This window comes from Cinclus cinclus, chromosome 22, assembly GCF_963662255.1.
Source record: "Cinclus cinclus chromosome 22, bCinCin1.1, whole genome shotgun sequence".
NCBI classification, from domain to species: Eukaryota; Metazoa; Chordata; class Aves; order Passeriformes; family Cinclidae; genus Cinclus; species Cinclus cinclus.
In genome coordinates, this window is record NC_085067.1 from 6911938 (window position 1) to 6937242 (window position 25305).

At 44.0% G+C, this 25305-nt stretch overlaps 1 protein-coding gene across 1 annotated transcript in view; it reads right to left on the reverse strand.

Annotated features, from left to right (window-relative positions):
* COL26A1 (collagen type XXVI alpha 1 chain) overlaps nt 1-25305 on the reverse strand; it is a 160991-nt gene that overhangs the window by 130284 nt on the left and 5402 nt on the right. The window contains exon 2 of the mRNA XM_062507127.1: nt 6235-6357. Coding sequence (XP_062363111.1) covers nt 6235-6357 — 123 coding nt within the window. The remainder of the gene's footprint in view (nt 1-6234; nt 6358-25305) is intronic.

Below are 25305 nucleotides of genomic sequence, written 5' to 3' on the forward strand. Positions count from 1 at the left end.
AAGCCTACCTGATTATGCCAGGCAGCTCCTCTGTGTGACACAGACATGACAACTTCACCTCAAACCAGTGCCACAGCTGATGCAGGGACAAGAAACACCTTTGCCATCATATTTTCACTCACAGGCATGGCAGAGATCATCACTGGGAATCAGACCTGTGCTCTTTTTTTCTGCAGCCCCAGCTCTTCCAGCTTCCCTACCACAAACACAGTAGCTCCCCAGGGAACAACATAACCAGAGGAGTTTCAAATATACTCCTGCAATCACCAGATTTTAAAAAACAACCAACCTGCTGCAGCAGGAGTGTTGGAGCTTATTGTGTCTCCTGCCTTTGCCAATGGGGAGGAAGAAGACTCTGGTTTAGCTCTGAGTACATCTGGTTAAAACAACTTAGCAAAGATTCAACCCAGAAAACAAACTTATCAACCTGCCATGCCCTGCATGTCCACAGCAATACTTGACAGTGTTTCAGTCCAAAGAAAAAAGGCCAAGGACACAGAGACAGATGTTTCTATGCCACCACAGAGCAATCATCAGCTCCTGTCTTTATTAACAATCAGATGTCAGTGCTATTGCAGAGCAGCACTGCAGCAGGGAGGAGTGCTCAGAGAATAGCTGGGCAAGATCAAAAGGCTTCAATCAGCAGCCTGAGCACAACCCCTGAAACAGGTGATCCTCCACCTGTGCCCAGCCAGCACCACGTAGCCATTGTTCAAAGCTGAGAATGCCCCTTTGTGCTGCAGCTCTAATCCTAGACACCCAGAGCCTCTGTCTGTCCTGCTTGTAGGAGCACTGTTCATCCTGCATTTATATCCCATGTGTGCTTTGGAGAGCAGATGCCTTTTTCCAAGCACATTTTCCTCCAAGATGCAGAGTCGTAAGGGAATTAAACACATAAAAGAGTTTATGTGTAACAGGACTTCAAATAGCAATCCTAATGCACTGGAATAAACTCTGGGATTTATTATTCAATTGACTGGAAAGCAAGAAAAAGAGAAGGATTTCCCTGTGGCATTACTAGTTCTGAAACTGAGGGGAAACATCATCTACAGGCCAATCTCCTGGGTGACAGATCCCCAACTTCTCCTACTGACCCTGTAGCAACAGAGTTTTCAAAAGCACAGAAAACCAAACTGGATGAGCCTGCAGAATTCCTTCTTTGTTATTCTACAAACTAGCTTGTAAAATCCCTCTGGGAGCAGTAACGTGTTCAATTTAAACGAAAAGAACAAGAAAAAAGAAAACACAGCATTCAAGAACACCAAACAAGAATGATCCATGCAAGACGTGTAGCCTGCATACATTAAATGCACAGAGCATTTGTGATAAGCCAAACCAGCTACAATACTGAAATAAAAAAATAAAAAAATAAAACAGGCAGTGACAGGCACCTGGAAAGGGCATCACAGCCCAGATTTGCTGTGTTGCAAGAACACTCTTCCTTCCATCTCTCCCACCTCTGAGTGAAGTTTAAAGCCAACAGATGAATAACTTAATGTTTGGAGTTTCAATGACTCTTATCAAAGTAAGAGACCAGGTAAAACCATCCCTGTATATGGACAAGCCCAGCTGCAGGTTTCCTGGAAAACCTTCAAAGTCTCTGAAGGCAAAAAATGTTGCAGAGACAGGAGACTCAAAAGCTGAAGTGAGACAGCTCTGTGACCATGGAGTACAGCAAAGCATAGCAGGATAAAAACACACACAGCCTTGCTGGGAACATTCATTTTCAAGGATGGGACAAAGCAGGAGAGAAGCTGGAATATCCTGCCACAAATGAATAACATTTCCAGAGATGAGCTGGCGATTTTCACAGCAACAACAGTTTGAAGCAGAAAGTATCTGTCTTCTGAAGGCTGTAATAGCACATGATCTGCCAAGGTCATTCATCCCATCCATTTACCTCCCAAGACACTACTTAACTGACCATAACAATCATACACAAGTATTCTAATCAAAAGTAGGCTGGTTTTGGCCAACTAAAGAATAGCAAGAAGCTGCCCTATTGTGTCATAAAAGCATCACTGTCCTCTTCTTACAGATGAGGTAGCATTGCTGGTCTGAAGGCACAGGATGTCACAAAAGCTCCAGAACTGAAAGTAGGTCTCAAATCCTTGCGTGGCCTTCAAGACCCCCTTCTCAGTGGGCCTTGAGGAGTGCAGTGTCCCAAGCAGGGCAGGACTGGGCATCACCCTGCAGCTGCTGCAGCAAAAAGATGACTGAGGAGAAGGGCTATAATTTGGATGCCTGGGTTTACTGGGAGCTGCGGACAACCATGCAGGCAGTAAAGAACCAGAGATTAGGTTTCCATTGAAACCTGAGGTAGGGACTTTGTGCTTTCCTTCAGACAGACAAATGGCACGTGAGTTTGAGGTAGCCCAGAAGCTTCAGCCAGGCTGCTGGAGAGCTGCCTGTGCTCCCCGGAGCACGACACAGCAAAGGCACAGCTGTGACACACAGGAGCCGAAGCCTCACTGCGCAAATGAAGAGAGTTCAAGAACAGATCTGCTGAGGGAAATCCTCCAGCCAAGACTGCTCCAGAGTAACTCAGCACCCAAGTTAAATAAAGAGCCTGGGGTGGAGGGCAAGACCGGAGCAGCTCATCCCAGCCCAGCCAAGATGATGACATTCCTGCTAAAGCAGCTCTGCTGCAGCTTCCCAGGAGCAAGTGAATGGACAGCAAGGACATATCATAGCCAGGGCTGCAAGGCTGGGATCTCACAGATCCTCCTCTGGCAAAGGCTTGACCCTGAGCTGCAATTTGTGCAGTAAGGGAAAGAAACCCAACACGAGTGAATGGGAGACAGGAAAGGGATTAAATCCTCGTCTGGCCCCACCGATGTCTGCTCGTAAGCGGAGTCTCTGTAGCAGAGAGCCCCTCTCAGCTGTCACCACGAGTCTGAGAGATGCCTTTTTCCTTGGCTGACATCCCTTTTGCTAGTGAGCAGCCTGATAACGGGTGCTGGCAGAATGAAAGCTCTCCCAGATATGGCTGACTCCCTGTAAACAAGGAGATGAAAACAGTTTGTTTCAAATCACAGCTGGGAGCAACACTATAAAGCCAAAATGGTGCCAATGGCTTTCTGACATTTTGCATTGCTTACAGTAACACAGAACACCATGTGCCCTTCGATTCAAGCTCAGGCAACACAAATCTCTCTAGAGAATGGGAGAGGGCCAAAAGACACTTTAAATTTACTTTTTTTTTAGCAAAAGAAAAGCATATATATTTATATTACTTAAACAACTGCAGGGATATAGAGACCAAGAACACTTTTAGCCACTACCAGACCTGGAACAAGCCTGACCTAGCCTATTCCAGAAATCCCAAAAAGAGAGGCTGGTACAGACAAGGTTCATCTTCTGCAGGGATTTTCAGAGACCTGTCAAAGAAAGTTGTACAGCTTGATGGCTGATAAACACTTATAAGCCCCTTTGAAGCCAATTTCTTAACAGGAAAGGCACTACACTGCCTCCTGACTTTGGGAACTGGTTTTCTTATTTCTATCCTTTATACACAAGGAGTTTTCATCTGAAAACACAAGATGGTATTTACCTGAATTAGGACAGAGATTGGTGTTTCCTGAAAAGACCACGCTCATTTTGGTGAGAGAGGAGGACAAAGTATTTTTTAAAGAAAGTTGTTTTAGAACTTCAACCAGACTCCAATTAAAAAGAAAGCCACTTCAAGCATCCCTATGGGCTGGCAACAAAATAGTGCTAGGCTGCTGTGTGCTCAGAAAACACCACCTCAACCACACAGCCTGGCTTGGGGTACCAAACATTGTCCACAGCAGTCACATACCACAAGATCCACTGTTTTCAGCAGCTGTTTTTCATTCTCTTATCAAAGTCAGGTGCATTGCTGAAAACAAACAACCACTAATAAAAGATGTCTTGGCTGGGGATAATTTATCCAACAGCCCATTTAGCTCTCAGGACCTCAGACGATCCACCTTTGTAGTTACTCTTTCTTGGGGTAAATTTGAGTTGGTGGCAGTAGAGGAAATTATCAAGGACTTGTTTTGCCACTGATAAGTGGATGAGTTCCAGCATTTTGTCAGCAGCTTCTTGAGAGGTCCTTGGGAAAGGGGTGCAGGGTCTTTCTCTACTTTATGCAACAATGTCATACAATGTGTGGCTAGAAGGCAGACATTATAAACATCTCCCTGGAAGGGTTCCATCCTCTTGTCCTGCATTTCCTCCCAGCTCAAAGGGAACAGAGCATTGATGTCCTTCCATCTCTTCGGGAAGGTTTCTCCATAGTGATCATCTTCCAAAAACGCAGCTCCTGTTAGCTGAGCTTTCACCAGCTGAGATCTTGAATATTTAATAACCCCAGCTTCTTTCCATGATATTTGCACACAGAAAGAAAAATTGAGATGTCTGCAGCTGTTCTGCATTGTCTCCAAACAACTGGACTCATCGGGCAAACAAACAAAACTACATTTGAAACTGAAAATGTTCCATGAACAATGTCACAACAGCACACACTGCTCCTAAAGTCTCTGGGTTAATGTAAGAATCAATGGCATCAATCAACTGCAGGGGCCCACAAAAAGAATTTTAATAATAACATGATCAAATGTTTGGTTCTTATGAAATTCCAGTTATGTTAACAATGAAAAATAAGTAAGATTTTTGGCAAGTTTAGGAGACAAGGTGAAAGCTCACAAGTTTCTAATGACAATTATGTGCCTAAAAAGCCTGGGAAATTAAAAAGCTTCAACAGAAGTTTGGCCATGACAGTGTAAAATATGAAGTGTTTCAACCACAGCCTTGCATAAAGACCAAAGAGACACCAAAGCAGATGTATTACAAGTGAAAAAACTGAGACTGACCACTGGCCAAGTGGAAACTGGAGACCCAACAATGGGAACAGCCCCATGCAAGATGTGAATTCTAGATGAAGTGTCACAAGAACAGGGAGGTGGGTCTCAGCCTGCAGTCACCTTCTGGCCAGGTTATCAACTACAGGAGGACCACAGCCAGTGCCCTGTGGGTGAATTGGTAACAAAATGACTGAGCTCTGTGAGCTAAGTTATGGCTTGTCTACTTAGGAAATTGTTTTAGAAGCTAGGTGCAAATTTAGAGCACAATGGCTTTTTTTGCCCCAATTCCCAGATGGATGGTAATACTATTTTGCTCTGAGAATGCCTTCCAGAGAAGGCAAAGTTTGCAACGCAAAGACATTTTACTGAAAGGTGGTAGCTGGGGACAGCTATTTCACACTTTCTTTTCCTTCTTATATGTAGGTTCCAAGACTATAAATGACTGAAAGGCAAAGCAGGCTCAGGGCAAGATTTTGACACCTAGCTGTCTTTAAGCTTTGTTTCTTGTCTGAGGAGAGGACATTCTGTTTTGATGTGTCTTTAAAGGGTACTGAAATCCAGGAAGTCTAAAGGAATTCCACCCTGAAAGATACAGGGCACATTACCTTTGTCCCTCATTGCCTATAAGAGACTTGATCACAACTTTCCAGTGTGTGATCAGTATTACCACTACAGCCTTGAATACAGGGACTTGATACCAACAAGTCACACAGAACCATTGATCCAGCAACCCTGCTCACTCTGTCCAGTCACACTGAACATTTATCTGCTTTAATGCCTGACCAGCAGCAACCTCCTGTGTAGAGAAGCACAAACTGGCACTACAGCCTGAGCTAAACTGTTTCACATAACTTGTCCTAATACTGATGTCTTTAAATTGAACTATTTGTCCCCAGGCTGAATTCTCTCCCCTTTTGTAAATGTAACTGATGTCGTCACATAACTTCTACACTAGAAGTTGCTTAATGAAAAAAGAACTTTATGTTTCAAGCATCTTGTGTAAGATTAAATCATCCAAATAAATAGGCATTAGGTAGCTGGAGATTGTATATTAGACAAGTGGGTTCATGTAAACTTTCCTGTATAAAAAATGTAATATTTTACCCCTCGGTGTGCTTGATTTGTGGGAACCTTCACCTTGCGTTGAATAAACAATGGAAAAATCTCCTTTCTAAATTAGACCCTGTCTGTGTTTAGAGAGCTCCTAAAATTGGAAGCAATGCTACACTTACCTTCACCTGTCATTATCATGCAGTTATCACCAGTCCTCTTCAGTCACAGCACCCCAAGGCAGGACATCCCACCTGACCCTCTGATCTCAGCCCTCTCTGCAGCCCTCACCAGCCAACCAACCAAAGGGGAAGGGCAGGAAGATTTGGGCAACATGACACATGAAGATTTTTACCTCACTAAGTTGGCACAAGGTCCTGGCCAGCGGCAGCTCTGATAAACTCTCTGGATCACCGTTTCTGACCCGTTCTGCACCTGGCAGGAGACCGTCCTTGTGACCGTGTAGTGACACCAGTGCCTGCAGAGAGGAAAGGACACACATTAGAGAGCCACAACCAGTGAGCCAACACACACCAGACTGCAGAAAAAACAAGAATCTGGGGGTGGAGTGGTTTCTTCTGCCAGCCATGGCCAGGCTAACTTGCAGTCTTCACTTCTCACCCCACCCTCTCCTTCCAAGAGCTGCAGAAAGATTCCCAGCTCCTGCCAACCTGTACCACAGCTCCAGCAATGCCTCTTGCTTGGTTGTCAGAGGCCAGAGTTTTACAGTGCATAATTTAGTTCTGTGCCTTATCAGAAACAATGGGACTTGAGAAAAAATAAAAATAAGTATTCCAAATCTCCTGATAGTCAGCTCCCATTGTACTGGTCTTAATTCCATCCTGCTTGTTATGGTATCATTCCCCAGCCTCCCACCATTCTGAACGACAGCAGAGTTGGAAAATTCTGCCTTTTGGTGTGGCAGAGTTCTCTGTCAGCAGGGCTCAAACAAGATGGGTGCTGAACAAGTCCTGTTGTTGTCCTGCTGAAGTTACTGACTAAAAATGGGCAAAGGAAAATGCAGGGGTGGGAGGGACAAGTGTCTCACACTGGCAAGAGAGAAAGAGACAGACCCCTCACTTCAAGGTGTATGAGACAGAAGGAACTTCAGTGTCAGCACAGGGAATTTGGACCTAGAGACCATTCAGGGACCTTCTCTGAAAAAAAAGTTTTAAGTTCCACTGGTACACCTGAGGGGGGTACAAAAAAGGATACTTTCATTTCCCCTTGCAAGCACTGCTCATCTTTGCCAAATACTGGTTCACATTTTTGTGAATATTTTGGTGTGGAATGTTTTGTGATGCTTTTTTGTACATCAGTGTAGTTAACAGGTTTGAGAGTCACTTTCCTACTGACTGGGGATCAGAACTGGGGTCACTGTGGGACGTGGAAACACCAGCTTGTGCTCCAAAACACACCCAGTGCTTGTGTAAGCATTGCTTGCTGAACCAGAGCCAGAGTCCCAGCTCCTCATCTATCTTAATGCAAGAGCCCTCAATGGAGCTGATCCCTTCAAGCACCACAGTGACTCCTCAACCTTGCACATCAAAACTCAAAGTGGAAATGCACCCGCACATCTCCTTCTCTTTCCTTAAACCAGCTCCTCTATGTCACTTTGATTTCCCCAGAACATGCCATTTTACAGCATTAGTTGGTTTTTCCCCCTTTTTGCATTCCCCTCCCATCTCCACAGGAATGCCTGCTCTCTGGATAGCTCCCATTTCCATGAATAGGAGGCACACATGCCAGGACCACACGGGGCCAGAGGGCTGCTCGCTGACCCTTGGGCTAGAGCCGGCCGGGAACGCTGGGACACCCAGGGAGGGGTGGCTCTGTGCCCAGTGCCACGAGCCCAGCAGCAGTGACAAGGATCAGCAGTGCAGCTTTCCCTGAGACACTGCTGCTCCTGCTCGCCATAACCCCCCTGTGATTCCTCATCAGGGAGCGTGGACTGGGGGTACACCTGAGGTGAGCCCAGGTGGGCAGGGAGTTCTTACAGAACCACGTATCTCAGATTTGTCAGGGATCTGTGCTCTATAAATAGGGATCAGGCACTCAAGGACCCAAATGTCTCTACTGACATTTGCAGCATCAAAACAAGGGGGGAAATATAAAGTTAATTAAGTTTCAGATCACATGACGACATCAGATCCTTTAACAGGCTCAACACAACTTCCACAAGAAGTTTAGGGAGCAAGACCAGAAGAAACAACAGGAGCTAAAGGCTGAAAATGTGATTATTCAAAGAAAAGTTTTCCTTCACATTTCACTTGAGCACTTGGTGCAATCAGCCATTTGGTCTCTCCAAGCCTTAGTCATGGGGTTTGTGCAGACAGGACTAATATCTCCTCATGCCATGGGAACTGCCAGTTGAGCACAGAAGGAAAAGCAGCCAGGAGAAAGGGTGAGGACGAGAAGGGTTGGGAAAATCACAGCCCTGCCTTACTTATCCTGAACATGCTTTTAGCCCAGTACTTCCAGCCATAGGAAGGACAGCAGTTGTGCATGAGCCTCAGAACAAAAGTATTTCATGTCAGGTAAAACAACCTGCACATGCACAGAACCTACCAACATAATAGCAGAATAATGTGTCCTGAAATCATGAAAACCAAAACTTCTCATTAAGATGTGAGGAATGAAGGAATTGTTCGGGGGAGGGAGGAAGCAGCAGTATCCACACTAGCAACATGTAACAGAGTACGAAAGGGGCACAAATACTGGAAACAAATTCAGAACAGTTACTGAACATTTTAAATCACAGTATAATTATCAAGGACTTGTGTGCCTCCCCTCATGTTAAGATCACTTTTTCTGGCTTGTCAAAGAAATTCAAATAAATATTTAATTGTACATGTTATATAGCTTGTGTGTGTGTCCCTCTGGCCTTCTTCCAGAGGCAGCTGGGAAGAAGTGCTGTTTACAGGGTACATGGATTATCCTACACTGACCATTTCACACTACTATTGATTTTTCTGGGCTTAGGAAACAACTCATCCCACTTTCTTGGGTACACACAAGGTACTTGTGTGTCAGATGGGAAAAAACCCATCAACTGCACTCACAACCATTCATATCTGATGCTGAAATTAGACAGCTTCATATTCCTGAAGGGAAATGAGGTGAATGAAGGCAAACACCACCACACACCCCAGAAGAAAAAGGCAGGCGATAGGAGCAGACTCTGGACTTGCCAGAGGGAATCTGGCAGACAATCTGCTCAGGTTAATGGACAATGGCATCTCAAAATTGCAACTCCTAAGGAGAGAATGGAAACCAATCATTAGCTTCTTTAGACTTCCCTTGCATAGACACAAATTTAACGTCATCTTGTTCCTTCAAGGATTATTTTCAACCAGTTTAGGAGCCTGGCACTTCATGTGTGGCTCTGGAAGCAATATTGTGCAGGCTGCCTACATCAAACTGCAAGAAAGGTTGATTATTCTAAGCTACACACAAGGCTGAATCTGCCAGGGCTCCTATTCAATGCAATGCATAGATTTTCTTTCCAAACAAGCCCCACACTGCTGTTATCTGAATAGCAGTGAGTATCTCACATTTTTAACAACTTATTCTAAAGACCAAGCAGAGCAGGCACACACATCCCCTTGCAAGTCCAAGGAATTTGGCAATCAGGTTGTAATTTCTGCCTGGGAACAGCCTTTCATGGAGGAGAGAGGTGCTGAACAGAACTTGTTACAACCTCCTGACAGCACCTTGGGCAGCAGCTGAAAATAAAGGCTGCTCCCATTCTACAGCACACTGGGGTGGGGACAAACCCAACACCTTCCCAGGTTCATTTCTTCACATGACCTGCTCAGGGACCTGTTATAAAAGGAATCAATCACTACAGGAAGTGAGAAGCTTCTCCGAGGCTCTTCATGCATTGCTTTCCTTGCCTGAAGCCATCATCTAGGTTTGCCAGGCTGAACAGGACTGACTGCTCATGGCAGGGTAACAAATCCTTCACACAAATCCAGGGACAACCTTTCAGCTTCCCGAGCAGGAGCACAGAGAGAACAGTGACAGTGGTAAAGAACCACACTTCTCATCTCTAAAGCAGAACCCACCAGTGTGAGCATAAAAAAGAAAAAAAAAAAAAAAGGCAGACCCTAAAGATACTCAGCTAATCAAATGTAAACACAGATTTCTCTAACTTCCCTCTTTACCAACAGAAGAGTTTGGTTACAAAGGTACCTGCAGCCAGGAGTGAAAGGTACATCACACACTTGGCTTCCCATAAATAGCATAATTTTTCTACAAATTCAACTTTTAGGGTTTTTTACTGTGGCACGCAGGCAGGTGAGACAAAAACAGGAACACAGCTAGTCAAGGATGCATTAGGACATACAGCTTGGAACTGAGTGCAGATAAAATAGCACAGTGATTACAACAGAAAGAAGGCAGACAAAACCATCCCAAGACTTCTCTTTGCAAGCCAAAAGTCAGCAAGAACAGCCTCCAGAATGCAAGCAGGCTTCAGACAACGTGATGAAAGGCCCCATCATGGCTTACTGAGATTATAAATGACCCTTTATATTATATACAGATGCTAGGAAGGAAGGTTTAGGACTTTAACTGGCACACATCCAGGATGGCAGAGAATATATTGTTACTTATTCAAAAAGAATATTCCAACCAAGCAAACAGAATGATCCAAACAGCAGCTCCTTTAGGATCTCATGTATGCTCATCACCAGCATATTTAACATGACGTTCTGCAGCATCCATGGAACTAGTCCTTGCTCAGAGAGAGGAGTTTCACTTAGTCCATTTCCTCCAGCTGTTTCCAAAGAAACACCCCCCTCCTCTCACACCCTATTTAATCCTTGGAAGACTTTCACAGACAACAGAGGATCTGCAGATCATGGCCTGCAAGCTGCTGATTTAGACAGTCTCCTTCTGGGGCTACAGACTTGAGATCTCAGTCTTGATCACAGCTGACAATGTGTTTTTCCAGAGGGAATGGGGGTGTTGATGCCAGCAGATATCTGATCATATTCACTGTGTAGGTTCAGGACGTTACTGTGGACCCTTCAGGCTAAATGGAATAACAAAATCTTCCATTTGGAGATATTCTCCAAACTCCCACTTGGAAGTTAAGCAGAGCCCTCCCTCAGCAGATGCTGAGGTTCCTGCTCTCTGCTGACTCAGCAAAAGCAGTGATGGCTTCAGGCATCTGGACACTGGAGGACACAAGAAATCCTCCCCTTCCAGAGCACATGGGGAACAGCCTGAGAGGATCTCACAGGACACCCAGGCTTACATAGAAAGCTGGAGGTACAGTTTGCTTCTGTAGGCAAGCACCAGAGACAAAGCCATGCCTGCATCCCACTGACTTTCTGAACCTCCTGCACCTTTACAGAAGCTTATTTGGACTCACAGTTCACTCCTGGAGATTCTGGACATTTTTACAGCCTGTAATCCAACAGAGAGAGAGATAAAAGGGACTGCAGAGGGTGGAGAAGTGTAAGGTAACATACAACCAAGCTAAAACACTGTAGGTTCCAGAAGAGCCACACACTCATATCAAAGCTTAATTCCTGGACAGCATAGTTAGAGCAATCATTTCATGGATGGAAAGGCACTGACAGGAAACTCCACCTTCCCTCCCTTCTCACCAGTGGGATTGGCACAGTACTGTTCCCTAAGCCCACAGGGTGCATAAGGGATCTCTCCATCCATATCATCCATCCATCCATCCATCCATGTGAATGCTTAGAAACACTCACACCACAACACAAAGAGCCAACCCCAGAAGCAGTGTTTGCTTCTTTCCAGTCCAAACTGCTCCCTTTTTCCAAGCTCCTTTGTATCCTGGGGGTCCCTGGAGGACGTTCCAGGTGGTTCACAAGAGAAAAGCCACCAGGCTGTTAGCTGGCTCCATTTCACTGGAGAAGGGATCATAAACTGAGCAGTGTCAGAACCACCAGGCTGAACTGATCAGGGTGAATCAGGATTGTGCAGCTCACAAATGAAGGTGGCTGCATTCCTGCCTAATCACCTCTTTCAGAGGGGTGACAGTTCAGCACCACACACAAACCCAGGGCTGCTAGGGACAGATGGACAGCAGGCATCACTTCCCACACAGGACCTGCGGGCTGATGCTCTCACTGGACTGAAGGATGTGGCTCCAGCTCCCAAAATCCGTGGCCTCCAAGCACACCATGCTCCCAACAGCAACAATCTTCCCAGCTGGGCTCTGCACAAAGCCATTTGTGCTATTGTAGAGCTGAGTAAAATGGAGATCTGGTGTGGGTTTGGTAGAGTTAACTGGACAAGCCAGAAGGAAGAGAATTCTTTCTGAGAGTTGGAGAACACTAAACATGCAGGATAGTTTCATCAGCACCGGTTCCATGTGTTTGGGCATAAACTGACCCTTCCCACTCTCAATAAATATCACAGAAGTATCTCAGTAAGGTTGGTATTTCTGATGCTTGTGATTTGCCCTAAAGCTTTGTCCTGTGTAAACAACTGCACTGAATTATCTCTTTGTTTCCATAAGGATAACACACTGTGTGTTATACTTAGCAGAGATCAACATTTAGGGCACAGAAAACAGTAGGAGTGTTTTGATAGCTAGGTAGATTTCCCCAAGTTTCCTCATAACATTTTTCACTGGAGCTATCAACTTCCCTGCAATCCTAGCAAGGAATTCCAATAAAATCAGAAGGTCACTGACTTTCACTGGGAAAAAGTTGCCGTTCTGACTCAATGAAAGCAAACTGTGCCCTTTTCTCTGTGTAAATAGTACAGCATCCCATTTGCTCTAACAGAACAGCAATCCATACACTGTGTGCTGGAGCCCAGCATTAGGAGGGGTTAGTTATTTATATATTCCCTTGAGGCCAGGAGCAGAATTCACCCCCTGCATGCCAAGAAATCCAGAATCAAAGGCTGTCAGGTGCTCTGGGGTATCTCTTCCTGAACCATCCAGTTCTATAGAATTGCATTATTCCTTTCTTATTCACAAATACACACCTCTGTGAATGTGCTTTGACTCTCATCAGGATCAAGTTTACCAGCTAATCCAGTTGGCTGTGACCAGATTACTCTTAACTGCTGTGACCTGGCTAAAGAGGAAACAATCCCATCACATATTACTGGAAAGCTCAGATAAAAGCCAAGCTGGGCTTATGCTTCCCCTGTTCTTAGCTGTATTCATGCTCTCCCCAGGTAACCAGGTTTTAGGATCAAGGCTGTCATCCAGCTCGTTGTTCAGCAAAGAGCCAGCTACAAAATTCAATTGTAACCAACAGTCTCCACAATACTGGAATGTTCTGTGTTGGATTGATTCAGGATTGCCTGGAGATAGATGGACCATTGCTAAGGAATCCATGAAAGACCACCTGGCAGGGGCAAGGGGCTGGCTGTACACAAGCTTATGATGGCAGGGTTCAGTTCAAAGTAGATTCTGCTCCTCCATTACAAAGTTTTAAGAGTCCAGCAAGTCAGAAGCCATGACAAGCCACAGTAATCTTGTTGTCAATACTGATGTTTTACGCATGCCTTACTCCCACTGAGCACTTCATAGTCACTAATGGAGGTTACCCTGACTCTTGCAAAAAAGGGAGAAAAACCTCTGTAACAGCCCATTCATTTTAGGAAAGGAATAAAACTGGAAGGCTGCTGGTGTTTCTGAAGCCAGACAGCAGCAGCCATTTGAAGCAGCAGAGAGCCAGAGGCACGAACAAGAATAAGACAAGTTCCAGGTCTCCCACTCCGCTACGTTGGTCAGACAAAGATTGGAAGGAACTCCAATCTCTCTGCATACATCACCACTCCACCCCCACAATAAGAGTCTGAACAAAGTGGCCATAAAAATAAGTTCTGGCTAGCAAAGTAAGATGGGACAATTTATCTAGGAACCTCCCAATAGCTTAACCCTTCCCCAGGGGGGCAATATGTTCTGTGCTTAGTGCACTTCAAATACTCACTTGCCAATAACAGCCTTAAGTCTTCCCACACAATATGGATTATCAGAGCCTGCTGGGAGGAGTTTAGTCCTAGAGGAATCTTTACCTTAGGAGGAAAACACAGTTCAGTCTGCACAACAGCTTCAATCTCCAGCAAGTTCTGCAGCCAAGCCCATTTAACTGTGCTTGCCTTGCTCTGTTTTATGCAGGGATGACCCTCCAAGAAGCACTACCTCGAGGGCTGAGCTTTCTTCAATTTGTAGGAAACCGTACAACAGCTTACCTTGTCCTCCTGCAGCCACTGAAGTTACAGGGGCTAAGGGAAAACCTCTCCCTATAGGAATTATTAAACACCTAGAAGCAGCATAGTTAAATGTTATGGAACATGCGTACAACTCTTCTTCAGAGACAAGGAGGGGATCCAGCTCCTCAGAGCCACATTCAGCTGCTTCAGCCATGAGAACATTCCTCCTCTAATTTTCAAACTCATTCACTAGGCACCTGCCAGCTGCTGCAGCTACTGCAGCAGTGGCTCTGATGATAAGAACACTCACCTACTACACATTTTTGTTCCACCTGCAGACCATCAGCCCTGATATTAATGAAGGATGGAACAGAGGCAGATGAAGATTAAGCACTGACCAGGCAGGTAGTATCACAAACAGATTGATCACATTCAAAATGTGCCCCTCTGTGCCTGCATACTCTTCATGTGTGTGTAAGGCAGAGGAAGACTAGGAAGACACAGGACTATTCCTCCAGCATAAAATCCCTCTGATTTATACCCAGTATCCATCTCCTCTCAGTTTGCCAGTGACATGTTCCAACTGAATCAAACCATAAATATGGCTGACCTGAACCTTAATTACCTTCAGCATGGAAAAGAAAGAAGTTAGTCCATGACCGAACGTTCAGAAATAAAAGGGGGCTTCACCCCTTTGAAGTTCTTTGCTTTTACAGACATTCTTTTGCACACTGAAACGTTTTGCTGCTCCTTCCCATGAGCTTATCACAGTCAGGGAGAAGACAGTAGTTTCCAGTGTTCACAGAGGGAAGAAAGAGGAAATGTACAAAAAATATCCATGGAATCTGTCTTTGTTGAATTAGAATGACTTGATAGAATTTGGCATTTGATATCCATGCAGCGTGGAAATCATGCACAATTACAACTGAGTATGTAATTTTTGCAACATTAAAAGCTGCTTGAATTAGAGCCTTTCAAAAGAAGAACCTGAGTCTAAACATTTTTGCACAGCTGGATAGTGTGGTTGTAGATAGGTCTAACACCTCCATACTGTGAATACATCCATAGAACTGGTTTGTTCATTCCTAAAGAGCCTGAACTTGAAAAGAGGGATGGGATCACAGGAAAAAAAAAAAAAAGAAATCCTTAAGACCTTGAGTGAAAGTAGAGAGCTGGGATTTGGCACACTAACTATTTGTCTGAAACAGATCCCTGTGGTCAAAGTCTACATTTGGCACTTGTCTTTGTCCTCCTCTGATGGTCTAATCTGGAATGGGTTACACTGAGGACAGTGACCCTGATCCCCATTTAATGGCACTGGACTAATTTTGATAAAAGTCAGTATCTGAGTTTACAAAAATGCATCCCAAATTAAACTCTAAATTTTATTTAGCAAGACATAGAGTGTGAATTTTAAGTAGAAGAACAGGGCACTGACACACACGTGTTTGTCCTCAAAACCTTTGCAGAAAGGAAAACATTAAGAAAAGCAGTATAAGGAGTCACTGACCCTGTCAGAGCATCCTGTGCTTTACTACTGCTCCTGTTGTGGCTACAGCTGCTCCTCCAACATCCAAAGGCAGTGCCCATTGCTGTCTTTAATTCCCCTTGTAACAAAACATTTTGCACAATTCAGTCCTCCAAAAAGGACAAATCAGGCTCCTGCTGGTTTCAGCATCTCCTTAATTCCCACCCTTTGCCCTACAGAGCCTGTATCTGCAGCACCAGCCAATCTGCAGGGATTGGACAGGGCCTGCTCCCAAATTTATTTCTTTTTTTTTGCTTATAGAGCTCTGTACAGACAACAGAGCATCTTTGTGCCTCCCATTCAGCCCTCTGGTGCCAAACTCCCAGCACTTACCAGCAGCAATGAATGCCACATGCATGACAGGAACACAGGCACTTGGCCTAAAAGAAGCAGTGTTTTTCATTAATATTATACTGGCACCAAAAACCACAAACTACAGCAAGAACAAAAGGCAATGTCAAAAGGACAATGTTGAGTGTATAAAAAAAAAATAAATAGGATGGCACGATCAAGCTTCCTATTATTGCATGATGTTAATCTGCTCACATAACGTGCATGTTTTGGGTTTTTCTTGGAGTTGAACAGTTGGGATACTGCTACCACTGGAGATAGGTACATACTTTTAACAGCTAGAAAGAAAAAAAAAATGTATTGAAAGAGAACCCACAGACAGCACATTGCTTTACCTTTAGTCCAATACAGATGTGTTTTCCTTATGTTTTTCAATCGTCAGAGCAGCAAGCCTCAAAAGCCATCAAAAACCAAAAAAGGTATCAGATTAAAAAGGTATCAGATTAAATATCAGCTTCAGATTCACAGGTCTTAGGATGCAACTGGAAATACCTGTACGAACAGCTGTGTCAGGTAAACTGAGTCCACAATTTTTCCAGAAACACTTCTTCCACCTGCCCACTTTTCCTGTGGCACATTACAATTTTTTCAGTCTAGGTCTTCAATTTGGTCAGCAATTTGTAAAGCAATTTATGGGCTCTGCTGTACAAGCAACTACACAGCAGCCATTTCTAAGTGGCTGCCATCACTGTTGGGAACAGGATTTCATGATCCAAAAGCACTTCTCCCCAGAGTGAAGCTGTAGCAGCTGTGCAAGCTCAGCTGTACTGCACATCTCTCCTGGTTCAGGTGATGCCAAAGAGCCAGACGTGACAACCCCACTGAAACCACCAAGGAAACAGCCCTTCCTCAAGTGCAAGAAAACCCTACCATTTTCTAATGTTTCCTGTGCTGGAGGAGGTCATTAGAAACAACAGGCCAGTCTAGACAAATCCATCTTCGTATTTTACTTCAAGATGAATGATTTCTCTTTCTCCTTTTAGATTTCTCAGATTAGCCACATGTGTTCAGTGAGGCAGCTGAAGCCCAGGTACTCATGAGCCCAGCATTTACACCAGGCCTTAGACAAGACTCCTGCTGGTGCTCCAGGGAGATTCTTCCAGGGACAGCTGTACCCCACTAACATGTCAGCACCTCAAGGGCAAAGCACTTTCCTCCAGTAACTGCTCTGCCAATGTGCCAGGTCATCTGAACACCAGGCTGTGTTATGTGCAGTAGATAAATGAGGATGTTACCCTCAGAGGTTCCCAGGATGAGCCACATAGGACCCAGTGCAGTGAAAACAAAGCCTTGGAAAACCTTTCTGCCTGGGTATTCAAAGTGTTAATCAGCCTGAAAATCAAACCCCAAAGCCTGTGTGTTAATTTGCTATTTAAATTGAAAACTTTTTATTCCATGTCTGCCATGTCTGGCACAAGGCTGTCCTGGGCGTTACTACAATAAAAAATAATTTGGAAAATAATCCTATTGTTCCAGTCACACCCATGGGAGTTTCATGTGTAGGGAAGTAGGAACATCAGAACTGAGATCTCTTCTGTCATCAGAGAGCTGATTTTGCCCTTTACAACAGCCAGTTTTGATCCAAGGGCATATTGAGAGCAAGATCAGAAGCTGAGCTAAGTCAGGAGGATGCATCAATAGCTTTAAAGTTAATAAATTCCAACTTGCACAGGCTAAAACTCTTCAGAATCACCATTAGTGTAGCAAACTAGCCCTAGCCTTTACAAACGTCCACATGCATGGGTGGTCAGTTTATCACATCTTTCTCTTCCTTGCCTCTCTCAAGCCAGTCCTTCCCAGTGTCCATGTCAATGAATTGCTCTAAAACATTTCCTGGTTGCCAATCACCAGCCCTTCCAAAAAGCCTCCTCTGCACTAAGTAGTGGCCTCATTGAAACCTCCCTGCAACAACAGCATGGCTTGGATGAGGCAGTTCCAGCACAACAATCTGCTGTACCGGCAGCCTCCTTTTCACCTTTCTCCACACTCCAACTCTTATAATCCCCTGACTGCACCTGTCCAATGCCATAAAAAATAACTCCACAGTGTTTGCTGTAGCTCTCTGCACACAGTAGTCCCAAACCCCTGCTAGGGAACACCTGGTGTTGCCTCACCAAGCTTTAAACTCACTCTTCAGCAGATGGTGTATTTTAATCACACAGAACTCACTGCACTTTGATATCTGTCTACAGACAGACTGTAAAGAGACAGCAACAAACTAAGTACCTAACTATTTTCAATGTAAAAGGTTTGCTCTGCTTTTAACACAACTTCCTAAGCTTTCACTGGTTCTGGAAGCAGTCACCATACCTCATTTCTAGCCAAGAACAATTATTTGTATTCTCCTTTTAAACCCTGCTGAAACCCAGTTTGTTCATTAGAAATAAAAAGAGCTTAAAAAAAGAAAGCCTTTCTCTTGTGAACGGAAACACTAACACCTTTCACTATTATTAAAAAATTCTTGAGCAATCTACAAAACTGCTTCAGTGCCTCAGTGCTTTGGAAGCCTCTGTTTGGAAGGGAGGAGATCTACATTTCAGTATCCAGGTGGAAAATGGGTTTGATTTGGCCAAGTAATAAGAGCTGAAAAAAAAAACCCCTCCATAGCCTGTGCATGCACAGTAGATTCCTTAGGAATGATAACACTGCCTTGAAACATTCCCGAGAACACACGTGGGAAACCGGATGGGGAGAAAACAGCACTGAGCAAGAGAGGGGACAGCAGGAGGTCTGAAGGAGAGATACAGGCATTTGGTCAGAAAAATTCCTGCCCCGTTCTGTGCAGAATTGTACAGCAATTGTACTAGATGAGGGTTTGCAGAGTTTCTTTGGTGGTAGTTTAAGTTAAAAGTTGCCTGTCAATCCAAAAGGACAGGGGAACCTAACTGCTCCACCACGGCAAAGTGCAAAACTCCAAAACATAAAGCATTTTAACCACAAATTGGTGAGAGTGCCAACTAATGCCCACAGGTGAATCAAACTCCTAAAGCAAATGCTTCACAGGCATCCCTCATCATTCTGCTGGGAATGGGAATGTCTGGAGTTACTGGTGAGAGGGTATCAGTCTTTGTGTGCAAAGGAGTGGGTGACAGTAAATACATTAAACACACAATACTAACAAAAGCTTGGGGCAAAATCAAGACAAAACCATTAAAGAGAGATTAACTTTTTTCCCCTCTTCTTTTATTTATACACATTTGCACCAGAGAATGAAGAGCAACACAAATAGCATGCAAGATAAAAGTTTTACTAAAATAAGCAATTATGACCTGAAATTTAACAATGGGTGACAGTTATTCTCTATTTCTGGTACCTTTTCCATAGTTTAGGAAAAACAGCTTATTATTGCTTTACTGGCTGAGGGTAGCAGACCTGTGAATGACACACAGCAACAAACTGTGTTTATTATTGCACTAAGTATGTACACAAACAGCCTTCATACACAGCAGCTCAAACCTGGTGATGGCTTTTCCCCCCTCATACAAACATACATGAGAATTTTCCTGTACAACTTTCACTACAGTTTTGAGAATTTTTTCTATGCATTGTCTCAGCAGAGAACAGTGCCAGATTGAGCCACCCTGGAGGCAAAGCCAGCAGCTGCTATTGCCACAGCACTCACTTGAGCCATTACTAAGGAGGTATACAGGGATATATGAACACTGCAGTGCTGAACATCACATTAAACGGCTGTGACAGGCTCACATCGCAGCAGGAAAAAAATGGTTTGAGTTTCACTTGAAACCACTCTCATTCACAAAACAAAAAGTTTGGTAGAATCTCAGAGCACGGAGTGACAGAACAACTCTTGAACTTGCTTGTTCCTTGCTGGAGGTATGTCCATGGGAACAGCCTGTTCACCTATCCAGCTGTTACTGGCAACATTTGAGCCACATGCGTATGGGAAGTGTGTGTGATTCCACTCAAATGCTTGTATGGGGTTTGGTGTTGGTCTTTGCAGTGGTGTTTTTTGGCTGGTTGGTTAAAAAAATTTAACCAAACAACAACAACAAAACAAATCCTAAACCACCCCCACACATCAGAGCTCCTGGAGGTGCCCTGCAAAGCCAACCTTGCTTCCACAGGGATGTTGAAATCCAATCCATCACCCAGACACAGGCAGACACAAGATGATTGCCAGGCTCAACCAGGACACCAGCTCAAATGTCTGACACAAATCAACCCCGTTTCTAACTGCATTCAATTCAAGAGACACGCTGGGATGATTCCTATAATTTCCACATTCCCACTTTTCTCCTCCTTCCATGCCACTGTACAGATGTGGATGAAGCTGTGTAGCTTCATCCAAACCTTCCTAAAAGTTATGCAGCAACTTCTCCAAATGGTACCTGGGAGCTGAAAGTTTACCTCCAGCAAAATTACACAGTCATTTGCAGAAGCTACTTTGAAAACCTTCTAGTTCAGATGCCAAGAACCACTTGGCAAGGCCTGACAGACATAATTAGAGAGCTTGATTGTTTCAAAGGACATTACCCAAGAAAATTAGTATGTTGCTGCGGTTCTTGAAATAAATTTACAATGGGTTTGATTGCAGCAGTCTTGCAAGGGTTTTAGCAGAGTTTTAATTACAGTATCAGGCCTCAAGTATTTTTCTAGTGCTTGGCAATATGAGATCCTATTATTTCTGCTTGCAATGCACACTCATTCAAAGCTTATCCACAGGCCGACAGCCTAAGAATTCCTACCACTCTGTAATCCAAAATTTTTGTATCATTTGTGATATACATTAGTGACTTCCAGTAACAGCTGCCCCAGAGACAGCATTTTACTGTGTGATAGTTTAAACTCTTTGGCTCAGTGCTGTATCCTGAAATACACTGCAGGGAGGCTATAGCTTTTGCTGCAGGTTATGCTGATTTACAGCAGCATTAAGCCAAGCACTGTAACATCCTACAGAGCCAATTTGCCTTTTTGCTCTCTGCTGTACTTCAGATGGGAACAGGAGAAGTTTGCAGCATCACAGCCCAGAGCTGCCTTTGCTCCAAGGCTGGTGCTCTTGAGTCATACCCGTTGCCCCAGGCATTTGTGCCCTGAGCACAAAGCAGCAGTCAGTGCTACTTCTAAAGGTATGTCCCACATCCATGCTCCCAAAAACCACCCTGGGGACAGGAAACCCCCTCAGCCTGTGCCATCACCCAAACCTCTGCTACTGGTCAGTCCAGTCTGCCCTGCTCAGCACCTCCCTCTCCTACACCTCAGCATCCCCTTCAAACTGATCCTTCTCTGCAGAGCTCAGGTAAAGACTTGCTCCCAAAGAGCAATTCCAGTCATTCAGAGTCGGAGAGGTGCAGTAAACAGGGAGCACAATGACCTCTATTCTGTAAGAGTGGAAGTTTATACAAGAGCCAAGTATTATCATTCATAGATTTATTATAAACTTCGGCATAAATTCATATACAATATTTTGGATTTTGTAGCTTTCCCTCTAAGATATAACCACACCCTCGTGAAATACTCCCCAGAGCCTTCCTTTACATGAAGGGAAATATTACTATTCCCATTTTATTTAGGGGAAAGAAAAGAGAGAGAAAACTTGCAAGTCTCAGTTCCCAGACTCTGTGTACCTCTATAGCATATATATTGAGCATTTAAGGAAACAGTCTTTGTCTTCGGAAAGAGGGTGGAAAACAAAGCCTTATGAATCAGCCAGCTAATAATTAAAAGCAACTAAATCCAGATCACTTTAAGCTGCACATGAGAATCTGAACTTCTCAGATGCTGAATTCCTCTGCCGACCAGAAAAGCCAGGGTCACTTGCCCAGCTGGTCACTATTGTTCTGTCCAATAAAGTTCTGGCAGGAATGCATGTTTAACAAAATACAGAGATTAGGCATAGCAAAGAATGCAGCTCCCCCCTCAGTGTTTAGGTTAGCAGGGTTTGCCATGTTGAAATACTGAAGCTTAAGCATATCAGATTTTCTCTGTCCTGTACTGCTGGTGCCAGTGACAGACACAAGCTGACAGCTCGGTTCTCAGGGGTGCTGCCATTTTAAGCTCTAAGTTTATTAAAAGCTGCACAAAAAGCTCACCTCAAATCTGCAGTGACCACTAATTATATCAGTGTTTTCTTGGAGATGTAGAATCACAACTAAGCTCTGTACCTCCTCACAATGCCAGAAACTTATGAAGGGCAATTTAAACCAAGGCAGAGACTCCAGGGACCAGATTTTGAGAACTTTGCAACAAGGTAGCTCATCTTTAAGTGCTGTAGGATAGGCTAAATTTCCAAAAGGAAACTTAGCATCCCCAGTGACTAAATACAGCATCAGAATGGCAATGATTCCTAACATCTGCCATAGCCTGGTTCTGTCTAGCTCCCTGTCAAGAGCTCTTTAGCTCAATTTACAACAAGGGACAACACAAGACCAAAGCAAGACACGTCACAAGAACAAGTCATACAGATGATCTGACTGAGACCCTCAGAGATCTTGCAGGAACACAGCTTTTATTAAGCCAATGCTATGCTATGCTATGCACAAAGCAGCTCTGATACCTCAAGTGGGCCAAGAATTTCTCAGCTCAAAGAAGAATTATATTAAATGGACAGATATTTGAGACTCCTAAGTAGATTTGCAATGGATATAGTCCTTGGAGAACTGCATACACGGAGGTTATAAATAGCCTGGGTTTACCTCAAAGGTAGCGGGTTATATTCAGAGATACCAAGGATTCCTAAGTTCCCCCGCAGGGGTACAGTAGCTCATGCAGGGTAAAGTTGTGGTTCATAGGTAGGAAGTACCTAAGAGCCAGTTACCATGGCAGTCTCTCCCTCTCTTTTTCCCTCCACGGAAAGCTGAAATATCATTTTCTGTCAGAGGCACACAGTAAATCTGGAACAGGTACAGCTGAGATACAGACCTGCTGACAGGCAGATCTAAGTGCTTCTTCTAGGAGAGCCTTTTTGACTCATGTAGCACAGCAACAGAAACCTTATTTTAGCTGGTATTGCTTTCATTGCCACTGAAAATGCAAACAACTCAACATTTGAACAAGATACAGTGATGAGACAAGAAACCAATCAGGTTCTGGGGAAGCACAAGACAGAATCAGGCAAGATGAAAGCCAGGAAATCAAGCAACCTGAGGCAGGAACAAGAGAAGTGGCATCTGATGAAAAAGTCTTTCTTTAGGGAAAACAGGCAGAACCTCCCTTGGGTTGAAGTGTTAAATTCATGTGGGGAGAGCTGTCACCCATTGCTGCCTCAAATGAAGATTTGAAAAAGCTCCCTGTGCTCTGCTGTGTTTACAGCAATAATGAGAGCCCGGAGGAAGGGGTTAGAAACATCTGAGTTTAATAAGGACTAAGCAGCACACAGCAAAAAAGAAATGTCTGCCCTTCCGTTCAGGGCTACCACACCCCAGCAAGCACCGCCACCCCGGGCCAACAGGAGCCCAGCACAGAGACATTATGTCATCCATCCAGCAGCCCATCTGCCCCCAGCCCTTCCCCAGGAACAGCAGCTCAAACCAAGCTGAGAGCTCCCAGCACCACACTCCTGAACAACTAAGCAAAGTCCTGTAGGGAAAAAGCAGATGTTGATTGACCCCAGACACAAAACAAGCCAAGGGCAAGAAGGGAAGTTTTTGAGTAGTGTCTTAACTGAGCAGCTCCATCTCACAAAGTCATCCCAACAGGGCAAAAGGAGCATTTAGCTCATTTAGCACCTATGAAGCTGCCTTTTCTTAATCCTAAACAGCTCTAACATCCAACATGCACAGGGTAAGGAGCATCCTGTTCCCATTTTCTCACACAGAAGACCAAGAACGTTAGTATTCAGGTCCTGCAACCGAATTTGCTGTGTCCCCTTCCTCACAGTCCCCCCCCAAAACTGTCTTTGCATGAAACAGGCATCTTTCATGAAACACTTTGTCCTATGCTACCTTTATAAGGCACACTCTTTCCATGTCTTTGGTCTTTCTATTCCATTAAAGAGTGGAAATCAGGAATCAAGAGTCTTGTCCATCTACAGAGACAAACACATGTCCTCTCCATAACACACATACACACACAGAAGGGGAAGGGACATCCAGGAGAAACAACTGGACCTGTTCTTAACTCTACAGACTCTGTATAACTTGGTTACACAACCACATCCAGGGAATACTCCCCTGCCTCATGATTTCACTGCACTGGCATTTCTGAGATGCTCTGAGCAAACACATGCCTGTACGCAGCACAAATGCTGCAAAGAATATCACTTCCACCCAGTTCCTAGGGGCAGAAAAAGTGGAATTGATTAAAAAGACATCTGACTACATAACCTGATGTCAATATTGGACATGAATTGGTCCCTTCTATGCAGTGGTACCTCACTTTAGCTTTAATGTTTTGACAGATGGTTTGTTTGCTCAGCACAAAGGCAGGTGGTTGGATAAGAACAGCCTTACTCAGCTCTGGGAGGATGGACAGGAGACACAAAGTAAACCACAGAGGTAAAGGGAAGAATCCTAAATAAGACCATCTCGGAGATATTGTCTCTTCTCAGTTTCAAAATCAACTATTACGATTTTGAGTTGCAGATTCCCTTTTCCAGACAAACGACATCAATATGGAAGAGGAGATGATTTGTTCCAAACATGAAACATTGTGAAGCTGCCTTTAGCTTTTGTCTCAAAGGCATCCACTGTGTGAGCCTCTGGGTGAAAGCCATTTCTAGACAGAGAAAAGAGGCTTCTTTCTGTGCCAGAAATATGATTGCCCAGCTTTAGAAGCAGAAAAGAAGTCTGAAATCTGAAATAGCTTCCTATTTGTTGGTCCCCCCAAAAGATTGAGCTACTTTCAAACAGCAAGGCCTAAACATTACAGGCAATACTTCCACCCAAACATACTCTTCACTTACACATCTGTTCAATTCCAAAAGGAGGAAAACATTACTTGTTAAAACCAGCCAAAGCACCTAAATTGTAATAAATTACACATCAACAACCAACCATTTCTCAAAAAAAAAAAAAAAAAAAAAAAAAAGGGGAGGTAATGAACAAAACCAACAAGGAACAATGCCACAGTTCCTACTCTTGTTGGCTTCTGCAGCATTAAGGACTCTAATTCAGATGAGTGCTACACTGTGCATATTTATATTAGGCAAGAGATAGTGTATTATTCAGCTATGTAAAAAAAGATGAAAAATGTAGGACAGTAATCAAATTAGTAGCATTGGCCTTTTTTTCTAATTTGCAGCTATTATCCTCAACAGAACCTAAGTTGGCACAGGCTGGCTGTATGCTTAAAGATTCAAAATAAACATTATGCCTCAGTGGAAATAGATTTAAGTACTGTCTAGATCTGCCTAATTAAAAGTGAGTCAAGAGCTTTGTGCTTATTTCAGAAATGCATTTGGATGAATTTTTGTATTATCCTACAGGAAAGGCA